This window comes from Peromyscus californicus, unplaced genomic scaffold (genome assembly GCF_007827085.1).
Source record: "Peromyscus californicus insignis strain IS unplaced genomic scaffold, ASM782708v3 Scaffold_14__1_contigs__length_90479793_seg_2, whole genome shotgun sequence".
NCBI lineage: Eukaryota > Metazoa > Chordata > Mammalia > Rodentia > Cricetidae > Peromyscus > Peromyscus californicus.
In genome coordinates, this window is record NW_026294436.1 from 22,916,871 (window position 1) to 22,929,890 (window position 13,020).

The 13,020-nt window shown below is 49.9% G+C and overlaps 1 protein-coding gene across 1 annotated transcript in view; it reads right to left on the bottom strand.

The window, feature by feature from the left end:
* Positions 1-4,595: 4,595 nt before the first annotated feature.
* LOC128109555 (maestro heat-like repeat-containing protein family member 7) overlaps positions 4,596-13,020 on the bottom strand; it is a 42,736-nt gene continuing 34,311 nt past the window's right edge. Inside the window, exons 16-22 of the mRNA XM_052736705.1 lie at positions 9,946-10,086; positions 9,215-9,391; positions 8,730-8,888; positions 7,333-7,434; positions 6,249-6,351; positions 5,492-5,551; positions 4,596-4,747 (exon numbers count right to left, since the gene is read on the bottom strand). Coding sequence (XP_052592665.1) covers positions 4,596-4,747; positions 5,492-5,551; positions 6,249-6,351; positions 7,333-7,434; positions 8,730-8,888; positions 9,215-9,391; positions 9,946-10,086 — 894 coding nt within the window. The remainder of the gene's footprint in view (positions 4,748-5,491; positions 5,552-6,248; positions 6,352-7,332; positions 7,435-8,729; positions 8,889-9,214; positions 9,392-9,945; positions 10,087-13,020) is intronic.

Below are 13,020 nucleotides of genomic sequence, written 5' to 3' on the forward strand. Positions count from 1 at the left end.
CCCACACGAGTCCCCGCTGTTATACTGACCCAACGAGCCAGAGTTCAGGGTGGGTGGAGAGGAATTCTCAAAGTGGCCTCTGCTCCCCCCCCCCCCCCCCCCCCCCCCGAGCAGGAGAGTGAATGGGAGGGACCCTTAGCCACAAAGGGAGACACAGTGGGCGGTCCTGCCCTATGTCCCCAGCCTCTTAGGCAGGCACAGAGGATCCTCCTCTGCCTTGGAGGATGGGGTGGCTTCCTGAAGATCATTGATTTTGGCCGGCCAACTGAGTCCCACCCCATGCCGGTCTCCTGCCCCACCCCTGCTCCCCAAAGCTCATGTTCTACCTGAGATCCTCTTCTGCTACTCCACAGACAGATGCAGCCCACTGTGAACTGTGGGAAGTGACAACTGGGTGTGGCCGACTGCCACTGGCTGAGCATATAGATGAACCGGGGAGGGAGGGAAGGACAGGGCCTCAGCAGCTTCCTCCTTGTGCTGACTCCCCTCTTCATCCCCCAGGGGGTTGACAGCAACTGTTTTTCCAAATTCAAGTCACCCTGTGAATGTGCCCAGAATGAAGAGATTCTTAAATATGGGGGACTAGAAAGGTGGCTCAGTGGTCCAGAACACTGGTTGTTCTTTCTAAAAGTTTACTTAAAGCTGAGTGGTGGTGGCAGCACATGGCTTTACTCCCAGCACTTGGGAGGCAGAGGCAGGTGGATCTCTGAGTTTGAGGCCAGCCAGGTCTATAGAGTGAGTTCTAGGACCACCAGGGCTATGTAGAGAAACCCTGTCTCAAAGAAAAAAAATTTTTTTATTTTAATTGTGTGTGTGTGTGTGCGTGCGTGCGTGCGCGCGCGTGCGCATGCGCGCGCACGCACATGTCTGTCCTACACATTTGTATGCAGGTACCCATGCCTATGTCCATCACACAGAGGTCAGAAGTTGATACCAAATATCTTCCTCAATCACACTCCATTTTGCTTATTTATTTATCTGTATTTTATTTATTTTTTATTTCTTGAGATGGGGGTTTCACTATGTAGTCCTGGCTAGCCCAGAACTCACTATGTAGACCAGGCTGGCCTGGAACTCACAGAGCTGTGCCTGCCTCTGCCTCCCAAGTGCCACCACGCCTGGCCTCCACCTTATTTTTGAGATAGGTATTACTGAATTGATGTAGTGGGTAGCCATTCCAGCTTTGATCTGGAAGTTCCAACCCCCATTGAGGCTTCAGGAAAACTCTAGCTACAAATGGCACCCAACGTGGGGCACGAACCCACAGCCCTGGGATTAAGAGTCCCATGCTCTACTGACTGAGCTAGCCGGGCGAGAGCTTTCTGATTCGGTCTGGCCAGCCAGCCTCAGGGATCCTCCGGTTTCTGCGTCCACAGAGCTTGGGTTCCAGGTGTGCACCCCCATACTCTGCTCTCTTCTGCGGGTTCTGGGACGATGGACTCAGACCACTGTGCTTGTGCTGCAGACACTAGCGACTAAGTCCCTCAGGAGAATTTGATGCCATTCATTGTCTAAGCCGGGTGGCGCCCCAGAAGATGTGTTTTTCCCCAAACTCCTCATTTTATATACAAAGGGAACTGAGGCCCGGAGAGGCCAACAGAATCAGCTGAGGCAGCAGTGGGACAGAAAAGTGCCTAGAATCCACTCTTTTCTTACCTGTATCTTGGTTTGACCAAAGTGAATGTGGCAACGTGGGGGGGACACCCAGTCTTGGAGGAGGTTTTATCCCCCAAACCTGTAACTGGTTGTTTTGTTTGATTTTATTTTATTTTATTTTTATTTTTTATTTATTTATTTTTTTTTGGTTTTTCGAGACAGGGTTTCTTGGTGTAGCTTTGTGCCTTTTCTGGATCTCGCGCTGTAGACCAGGCTGGCCTCGAACTCACAGAGATCCGCCTGCCTCTGCCTCCCGAGTGCTGGGATTAAAGGCGTGCGCCACCACCGCCCTGCTGATTTTATTTTTAATATAAGATATACCATTTATCCTTGCTTATAAAGGCACATTTGTCCTTTGGGGACAAGGAAAGAGCTGTAAGGTGTTAGGGAGTCTTGTATATTTCCACTTATTCCCATGTATAAAGTGGTTAGCCCAGAAAGCTTCCTAGTGGTAACAGGTGGCGGCTGATAATGAGCCAGAAAATGTGTGAAAAGCCTCCTGGCTGCTGCAGAAATTAGCAGGGCCTTTAACGCCATCTTTGGCCTTGTTGGCAAGCAGGTGAGCTTACAAGAAAATACAAGAAGGATGTGGGCCTCGGGAGGACCAGCAAGGAGGAGCCAGGCAGGTTCCTGAGGGCTTGTGTGCAGGAGCCAGCTGGGAACTTCAAGGCATGGGCCTGCGAAGCCAGGTCCTGCTTCATAGTGGACAGGGCTCCAGCCTAGTTCAAGCATGCTTGCCCATTGAAGGAGCTTGCATTTGTTCTAGGAAATTAGATTGTTGTCCTGTAAGCTTTTCCCAGTGACTGAAGGTCAAGGTAATAGGAAACAGGATGGTGAGAGGAGAGGGACTCTAGGAGCCACCCATGACCCTGTGTAGACCCAGAACACCCCAAGAACTCACTGTCAGGCAGGCGTCTGTAAGACTGAATCCAACAGGGGCATGAGAAAGAGCCAGCACTGATCTAATCCCCTTAGTATGTCAGGGGAAGGATACTTCTGGGCTGTGGTTTGGGTGGTGCCCAGGGGCAGTCATAATACTGCTTTTATAGAGTGCTCCTACCTACAGAGTTAACCACACTCTCTGGGAGCTCGCTCTCTCTCTCTCTCTCTCTCTCTCTCTCTCTCTCTCTCTCTCTCTCTCTCTCTCTCTCTCACACACACACACACACACACACACACACACACACACACACACAGAGAGAGAGAGAGAGAGAGAGGAAAAAAAAATCAACCACTTTCCTGCTTCAACTAGCCAGGGGGAACACTGTTATTTATCAGCAAGAACACTGCCCAGCCACCAGGAGAGTTCAAAAGCAGCCTGGGCTATGTAGCAAGGCAGTATCGCAAATAAAATAAAGGCTGACTATGGCAACACACACCCATAATCCCAGCATTCAGGAGGCAGAGGCAGGAGAATATGAGCTTGAGGCCAGCCTGGGCACATGGCAAGATCCTGTATAAAACCAAACCCAACAGCTGCTGGGACAAATGAATTCTAGCTACTTCATGTGTCTAACACCCAGGCTGTAATTCAAGTTAGTTCAAAGAAAACTGCTTACTGTGACTAACAGGGACTATGGGGGTCCAGCCCCTCGACAGTCCCCTCCCAGGGTCCGGGAAGAATCTACAACCAGCTGATAATCTAATCTTTGATGATATGAAATGAATCTACGTACACGAAACTCTTAGTCCATACACTTTATTCTTCTGAATCAGTTCTCTCTCTACAAAGCTTCTATTCTGCTCTCGTGCCTAGCTCCTTTCTTCCCTGATTCCTCTCTACATTCATCTGCTGTCCCCTCTAAGTTCTAACTTAATTCTCTCATCTTAGTTCTGCCCCATCTAGGTCCTCATCCATCTAGTTCTTTCCCATATCAGCTCCTCCCCCATCTCCTTCTTCCTCATCTTGTTCTTCCTCATCTGGCTCTTCTTCATCTTCCATCTCGTTCCTCTAGTCCTCTCTTCTAGCCCTTCAATCTAGTTCTTCCCCATCTCAGTTCCTTTCTCTCCAGTTCTTACCCATCTAGTTCTTCCGTTCTCTTTTCTCTTCTCTGTCTAGTCCTCTGAAAATAAAACTGCCCTTTAATCCCTTTGACCCTTATTTTCTCCAAGCTATCTCTGCTCCTGCCATTTCTGGCAAGTGTGCTCGGTCGCTAGGCAACTTGGCTAGGCAACTTCCATCACAGCTTGATGTACCTGTAAGTTGGAACCCTTCAGTTCTGAGTTAGTTGTTAAGGGTAAATCTAAAACTAGAGAGAAGACTTGGAAAGGGAGAAAGTTAAGCTTAATTAGCACATCCGCCAGGCCTTCTCAAACAGATAGTCTGGATGCTTAAGTCTGTTCTTAGAGAATCTGTGAGATATCTCAAGCAAGAAACTTTCATCCATCCAGGGATGGTCCTGGCCAGATGCTGCCAATGACAATAATTGTAGGGAGGCTTGAAATTAGGGGTCCTGACTGCGTTACTGCGCAGGTTATCTAAATATTCCTTAGTAGAAAGGAAATGGTGCCCAAAGAATGACGGAAAAGCTACAATAGCACACAAGAAACTCATAGCAGGAAACAGCTAATAATCAAAAGCCAAATATCAGCAAGACTCCTTAAGCCCTTGGCTTCTTCCAGGTATAGCTTTGTCGTAGTCAGCTGAAATCCTACTTCAGATTATTGCGACTTGCAGCGCGTGACCTTAGATCACATGGCCGAACGGGAGTGGGCACGCAGCAGCAGAGCCAGAGAAGCCAGCCTGACCCAGATGATTTCTGCACACACGGCAGCTCATGACCACAAGCGGACATCCAACTCCACAAAACTGCATTCTTTCCCCTTTTATTATAGATTTCTACAGGGAGACACCATTTCCAGCGCAGGACTCAGGAGGTAGCCTGCTGCCACAAGTGGTGTTGGGGTCAAGCCTTCATCTTGGACCCTCGCATGCCGACTCAGCCATCCTTCCTTCGGAACCTCCTCATGCAGAGGCAGGAGGAAGGGGTCTTAGCCGGTGTCACCGTCTCCTTGACTTCTAGGATGTGTAAAGTCTGTACAGTGAGGCAGCTGACTATGGGGTCAGGGTCTCTCTGCATGTACCTGAAGGCTGTAACAGATAACACAGGAGATGGTACAATGAACAGAAGGAAGGGACCAGGTTGGGCAGCAGGACCCCGTCACTGCTTGGAGGAAGAAGGAAAACTGGCAATTTTTACAATAGAAGCAAAGATTTCTTCTGCAAGCCCACACTGCTCATTACAATCAAGACCCCCAAATTGCTCCTGGCTCAGGGAGACGCAAGACAGGCTGCTCTTTTGGTCCTCCAACTTGTCCCTCCCTAGCTCTGCCCTCCTCCTCCGGTCTGTAGGAGGTCCTCTGACCCTCCCCCCAGGAGAACTGCAGCCCAGGACAGAGCCATACCTGGGGGTCACTGTGTCAAGAATGCAGCGTGGAAGGACAGGAGAGAGAAAGGCACAGTGCACAGGGGACATGTCTCAGGGACAGTGAGGACACAAAGGTGCCCACACGATTATGTAAGCAGTGATGAAGCTCCTGAGGGGAAGGCCTGGGGACACTGTGGTACCCCCAGGGAAGAAGGTAGCTCTTTCCTAGGGAGAGTTGAAGGGACCGGCCTGGCAGACAAGCAGCCTCAACAGCAGTGAGGGTGAATGGGTGTGGGGACCAGAGGAGCTCTGACCAGTACCCCAGACCCTCGAGACTTGGAGATGGGCCTTTTGTCCTCTTGGATGATGATCTTTAGGAACCCTCCTGCCTTCATTTCCAAGCCACCCCTCTGATGCCAATACCCATAAAAAGGTGTGAGCAGTAGGCAGTGGGGGGGGCCACTCACCTATATATTCCTCCTCGATTTCCTCTTTCTCGGCCCTGTTGAGGATCCGGATGATCTGACCTACAGGGGCACACAGGCGTTCAGTGGCCTCACAAGGGGCCAGTGGGCCCTAAGTTCCCCGGTAAAACCCATCATCCCGTCTCTGTGTGTGTCTTCCCCACCCTTGGTGACTAGCTTAGAGCTGGACTTGCTCCATGAAGCCAAACTGCTTCTCCAATTCTGCGAAGGACTCTAAGGAACCTGGCCAGGTGGAAATGCAGATAAACTTGGCTGCTGCAAAGATGCTTGCTTCTCCATGGGGTGAGAGGAGGTAGTGTCTACCTAGCTAGGGACCACACACAGGTCTGATGCCCCACCCTTTGGGGGCTAGGCTGCCTTGGTTTCTTAGGCGTTGGCTGTTCTTCTCTAGACAGGTCATCCTTACCCCTCTGGGGACTCCCTGTGGTAGAAGGGAGCAGGTAGGGGTCCTTACCAGGGACTATAATTACCATGGGTCCTTTAATTAGAGCCTCACATGCCCAGGCCTCAATCTGAAGAACCCAACTTCAAGGAGACAATGGCTCCAAGAAGATAGAGGGTCGCGGGGGTGGAGGTGGGGGGTGGCGCACACCTTTAATCCCAGCACTTGGGAGGCAGAGGCAGGCGAATCTATGTGAGTTCGAGGCCAGCCTCGTCTACAGCGCAAGATCCAGGACAGGCTCCAAAGCTACACAAAGAAACCCTGTCTGGAAAAAAAGAAGAGAGAGGGTTAACATACCTGCAAACCACACAGCGATCTGGCGGATGGGGCCCTGCGGACTCTTGAAGAGAGCCACACTCTGCTTCAAAAACCAGACTGCCTTGCTCCTTTCCTGCTGCAACTGGAAGAAGCAGCATTAGATGCACCAACTAAAGTGGCACACGGCCAAGTGTCTTGCCTCTCAGACAGTCTAAATAGGAGGGTCAATGGAAATTGTCCCAACTGGAAAAAACACAAAACAACAACAACAACAAAAACCTTCAGAACCTCCTGGAAAGTCACCTCTTGTATCCCAACTTCTGGAACCTCACTTCTTCCACAAAGCCTTCCCAGACTGACCAAGCCACGGGAATGACAATGTATACAAAGCCCTTGACCTAGTGAGTCTTCGGTTCTACTGGTGTCTGGGTTTACTTGTCCCCCATAGTCTCAGGCATTTGAATATCGGGTCCGCAATGGGTGGCACTGTTGGGAGGAGATTTAGGAGGGGTGGCCTTGTGGGAAGTGTGTCACTGGAGGCGGGCTTTGAGAGTTTAAAGACTTGAGCCGTTTTGACTTTGCTCTCTCTGCTTGTCCTTCAAGATGTGAGCCCTGGGATCCCTGCTCCTGCTCCCATCCCTTCTCTTCACCGTCACGGACTCTAACTCTCTGGAACTGAAAGCCCAAATAAACTCTTCGTGGTGTTTAGTCACAGCAGTAGAAAAGGAACTAATACGCTAAGCATTAGCCCTCTTCCATTCCTCCCCATGAAGATGACCAGGAAGCCTTTCTTCAAGCCCGAGCTGGCCTGAGTGCCCTGCCTTTGTATTAGAAAGCGCGTTCCACTTCCTTACCCTTCCCCCAAAGACTCCTAAATTACCAATTCATGTGCCTAGCTCTCCGGGGTAGACCGGGAAGCCTTGAGAAGGCAGGAAGCACTGCTAGGTGGCCAACACAAGGAAGACAGACTGTTGAATGAGCTATATGTGTGTACTGTTGCTGAAAACCCCAGCTGTAGAGAGGAAACTGACTGAGATGGCTTGTGTGGGTTTTTTTGGGGGGGGTGGGGTGGGGGGCTGACTCCCTTGCACAGGGAAGAATGATGAGTCAGCTGCTGGCTTACCAGGGCACCGAGGATGGTGAACACATCTTTCTTGGCAAAGACCACTTTGAGTTTGAACCAGCCCATGATGGCAGCTAATTTGTAGAGGGTGCGCCTACAGACCTGAGGAGATAGGAGGCTCATCATGAGGGATCATGGGAATGAGGTTGGACAATGATACAGAGGGGTCCAGGAGGGAGGGAGGCAGCAGCCCATTTGGCCTTGGTAGATTGAACCTGCGGGATCCAGGCTTGGGAGAAATGCAGAGCCTGTCCAGACATCTGGCTCTACTGATGCCCTCTTTTTCCCATGACGAAGTGGGAGTGACAGTTCTAATGCTTTTTCCAGTTGCTGTGGTAGTAACGCTGAGTCCCACCACAGTGTGACTCCCTACAGCATAGCCTTCCGCATCATGGCTTTCCAAGCCCAAAGCAGTCCCTCTGAAAACAAATGTCGGGCTTTTTTTTTTTTTTTTAAATCGTGTACCACTTTTTTTTTTTTAAGGTTTATTTATTTATTATGTATACAGTGTTCTGCCTGCATATGTCCTTGCAAGACAGAAGAGGGCACCAGATCCCATTACAGATGGTTGTGAGCCACCATGTGGTCACTGGGAATTGAACTCAGGACCTCTGGAAGAGCAGTCAGTGCTCTTAACCACTGAGCCATCTCTCCAGCCCCAAATGTCGGGCTTTTGCTACATAGCCCAGGCTAGCTTCAAACTGGCATGTTAGACTCTTGAGTACCGAGTTCACAGAAGTATACCACCTCACCCAGGGACCTCAATCTTGGTACCCCACCTGGGTGCTCCCTGCTCTACATCAAGGTTGGCTTGGTCACATCACTGAGTTCATCCAGGGACCCATCCCTTTCTGTCATGTGCTCAGCAGCATCCTTGGATGTATCTAAGATGTCTCCTGTTACAAATCAAGTCAACAGTTTCCAAGTGTCTAGCTGCAGTACGTGCTTCGGGTTTACATGCTCAGAGCTTGGCCTGTAGTAGTCCAGGCCTCTCTGCTGTGTCCAGCATACAACCCACAACTGGAACTCTTCCGTCCTAGGAGCCCCATCTCCCCTCGTTGGTAAGGTAAGGGCAGAAAACAGTCTGGAGAAGTCCCCAAGGGCCAAGGCAAGGCAGCAGGGAGAGGAGCTGGTACTACCACGAGACTTCCTGCATCAGAGTTCGCATGCCCACCAACTTCTCCTGGAGTTGGTAGCTAGCTGGATCAAACTGGAGCTGGAGGAGAGTCAGCCCAACAGACAGTCACCTCTACTCACAGAACCTCTCCAACGTCCAAAGTCTAGTGGGCCCCCTCAGTGCTACACAATCCTGCCACAGCCCTGTCCAAGGGCTTACCATGCTCTGCATCAACTTCCAGTGATAACTGAATGCCAGGCTCCAGGGTCCGGCTTCTCACCTCCACCACTTCGGTGTTTACATCCTTCAGGTGTAACACAAGGAGGACTGTGAGGTTGAGAATCTGGTGCTTCAAGGGGAAGACAAGGGTCATCCTCGAGACCTTAGTTAGGATGCTTCCGTAGATCTCAAAGACTATCAGGCGCAGCTGCTCTGACTCCTGGGGAAGAAGATACACACCCACTCAGGAAGACACTGCACTTGCGCTGGTCACCCAGGTCAGAAGGACTCTGAGCTCTGCTCCACGTTCCTGTGCACATCCCCCATCTGCTTTGTTCAGAACACAGCTCTCCTGCACTGTCCTCAAATGCCCTCCCCTTGACCTCTGGAAACAAGAGCACAGATGCAGTCGGTCTCCTGAGAACTTTAGGGAGTCAAGGAAATTGGGGTCAAGGAAAGGGCTTTTGAAGATTTCTCTACCCTGCTCCACTGTGTCACAGCTACCTAGGGTAAGAGAGCAACCTCTCTATCCCTTGGGGGCTTTACCTCCTCAAAGAAGTGTGCCAAAGTGAAAGTCAGCTCAACGATGAAGGAGGAGGAGTGATACCAGGTGAGGTCCTTGAGGATGCGCTGTAGCATCAGGAAGGTCTCCATCACCACCTCACTGCTGGAGGAGTAGCAGCAGCTCAGCACGTAGGGCTGCAGGATGTGGAAGTGCCTCATCTACAGAGTGACAGCCACTCAAAACCAGAGCCAAGAAACTGTCCCCCGCCCCCAGCATTTCCCGCCAATCCCACCCCTCACATAGACCAGTGGGCACAAGCTCTCATGATTTGCACTCTGGAAGTAGGAATGGTCCCAACATTGGATGGTGGTCAAACTGGGTTATCAAAAGGGTACCTGGCCAGGAACCTTCTGCCCTCCATGGGCAGAGGTGAGAAGATAGAGATTTTCCACCTCCCGCACCATAAATTCCCCTCCTCCTTGTTTCCCTCACTCCTGATGATCCTGATCTCCATAGACCAGATGGTACATCTGGGATCCTGGTGTTGGCTGGGATACATGATAACTCCCTGCAGGACCTTTCCTGGACAGGAGGAAGCCTGAATGGTTCAATAACTTCCTTCAGGACCTTTCCTGGATTCTGTGCTTGGACAACCAGCCTCAAGAGGACCCCTACTCTAATTCCAAGAGTGTGTCACAACTGGACACACTAGCTCTCCAGGTCCACCTATTCCTTCTCCGAGTGACATGTCCTAAGCCCCACCCATTTGCACCGTGTTTTTGTGCTTTGTGAAGGTTTCTGAGATCTGCAGGAATAGATGCTCTGTGGCGGGCTCCTCACACTTGAACCAGTCTGCCAGAACCTTGGTGGAGGCTTCATCCACAGCACCTGCCACATCTGGACAGTGGAACAGCTGGCAAGAGGAAACCAAGAAGGACAGAAAGGTAGGCAAGGGAACAGCTGGATCTAGATTCTGTCTTGTTAGTAAAATAATGTTCTCAGAGCCTTGGTCAAAGCTTAAAGGACAAATTCACACCCTATCACCCATCCATGGTGCAAGTCTTCCCAGGCATCTTTGAGATGGGATGATGGGAGATAGCAATGAGAAATGTATTCAGCCGTCACAGATCCTAGGGCTGGGAGCCTTTAAAGACATGATCATGGGGTAAGGAGAGTGGGAGGAGGGATGAGAGGGGGATCTGTGGTTGCTATGAAAAATTAATTAAAAATATTTTAAAAGGCCAGGCGTGGTGGCGCAGTCCTTTAATCCCAGCACTCGGGAGGCAGAGGTAGTTGGATCTCTGTGAGTTCGAGGCCAGCCTGTGCTATACAGAGCGAGTTCCAGGATAGACGCCAACGTTACACAGAGAAACTCTGTCTCAAAAAACCTAAAATAAAATAAAAAAATAAAAGACATGACCATGAACTGCCTGGAGAATATTTCAAGGAAAGAACAACACGCCACAGGTTGACAGCACCTACAAAGCATCATGAATGCGAGTTTGCAAAGGAGGCAGAACGTGACTGAACTAGACTTGAAGATAAAGAGAACTTCATGAATCCTAAGTCTTTAGATTAGAAGTCAAACAATTCAATAGGATAATGGGCAAAAGAGATGGAAAGGAGTCCCAGAGGACAGAGGCGTGTGTGTGCTGTGTGTGCTCTGTGTATGTGCGTGTGTGTGCATGTGTATGTGTATATGTCTGTGTGTGTGCATGTGTGTCTCTGTGTATGCCTGTGTCTATGTGTGCATGTGTGTGTGCATATGTCTGTGTGTGTGTGCCTGTGTGTGTGTATATCTGTCTGTCTGTCTGTCTGTCTGTCCTCAAGGCAAAGATGTCTTCCTGTTCTTGTCAGGCCATCAAGGCAGATCTATCATTATTTACTCACTAGCTGAGCAAATGTCTTACATTCTCTGAGCCCGAGTTTTATCCTCTACAAATTAAAGTGCCTGGGCTCAGTTTCTTAAGTACTCTGATTTAAATTGCACCGCCCTGTCTGTTTTAAATCCCTCTGCCTGTGACTGCCGGCGGATGGAGGTAACAGTGAGCAAGGAGGCTTTTATTTCATGTGCATTGGTGTTTTGCCTGCACGTGTGTCTATGTGAGGGTATCGGATCCCCTGGAATTGGAGTTACAGACAGTTGTGAGTGCTGGGAATTGAACTCAGGACCTCTGGAAGAGCAGCCAGTGCTTTTAACCTCTGAGCCATCTCTCCAGCCCTGAACAAGGAGTTTTAAGGGACTGCAAAATGTTCCCAAGTGTTCCCAGCCATGGTCTCTCACCTACAGATCTGGCCCACTTTCTTAGCTGGTACCGGAACCCCATTGGTTCCCCATGTTCAGACTGTCAGAGTTCCCCTCCAGTTGCTGAAAATGGGCTTCATCCATCTCTCTACCCAAATGTCCTAAGCCACACATGCTAACTGCACAGCAGCCTGAAGCTCCAGTGAGGGTGGCGACTGAGCAAGTGTTACGTGGGTATCTACCCTTTGCAGCTGGGCATCAGCATTTGAGAGAACTTCTAGAATGTTCTTCAATACCAGCTGTGCCTAGATCACAGCCGTCATGGGGGCTTAGAGAAAACTAATTCCTGCATCCCACCCCAGGGTGGTTCTGAAGAAGTAGGCACCCAGTAGCAGAAAAATGTGGCATGAGGCTTAGCATCTCCTAGACCAGTGGTTCTCAACCTTCCTAATGCTGCAACCCTTTAATACAGTTCCTCATGATGTGTTAACCCCCAACTATAACATTATTTTGTTGCTGCTTCATAACTGTAATTTGCTACTGTTATAAATCATAATGTAAATATCTGATATTTGACCCCTTTGGGGGTTTGTGACCCACAGGTTGAGAACTGCTGCCCTAGAGGCTTCTAGTATGCAGCAAGGGTTCAAAACTGCTGCTCTAGAACAGTGGCCCTCTGGCTTGTAGGCTAGTCTCCTGTGCTGTTTCTCAGAGCCCAAGGACTACCTGCCCCACAACAGCCAGCAGAGGGCTTTTAGAAAATGAAGGCTCCTGGGCTTATCCTAGGTCAACTGAACCCAAGCCTCTGGGGTAAGGACCCAGGAATCTGTCTTTGGAGCAGCATCCTCAGTGCGGTGATTACACCAAGGCCTGAGAGCCACTGCATGAACGCACCCCCAGCTAGTCAGGCCTCTGCATCCTCCAAGAGAATCAATCCTTAGCATGCTTAGCAAGTGCCTGCTAGCATGTCAGAATGAAGATCACCGTGTATGTCCTAGTGTCATTACTATTGTGTTATCTTCTGTTGGCATTCAAAAGTAATCGGCTTCTTCCTTTTATTTTTTTCTAATTAGGTACGTTTGGATTAGTGAGATGGACGGATGGATAAAGGCGTTTGCTGTCAAGACTGAGACCTGAGCTCAATCCCCACGTTGTGGGATGTCTTTCTGTATGCTGGGAATATGTATTTATATATATTATTGGATAATAAATAAAGCTATTTTTGGCCTATGGAAAGAAAGCTTACAGCCAGGTGGGAAATCCAAGCAGAGAGACAGAGAGAAGGAGGGCGGAAGAGGGGAGGACGCCGGCCCACTGCCGAAGGAGCAAGATGCCTGCAGACCGGTAACGCCATGGCCATGTGGCAACATATAGATTAATAGACATGAGTTGAGTTATAAGAGCTAGCTAGCAAGAAGCCTGAGCCATAGGCCATATAGTTTGTAAGTAATGTAAGCCTCTGTGTATTTACTTGGGACCAAGTGGCTGCGAGATGCAGGTGGGAGAGATTTGTCTTGACCGCAGGGCTGGGCAGGACCAGAGAAACTTCCAGCTCCATCCCTGGGACCCACCTAGGGGAAGGACAGAACTGACTCATGCATG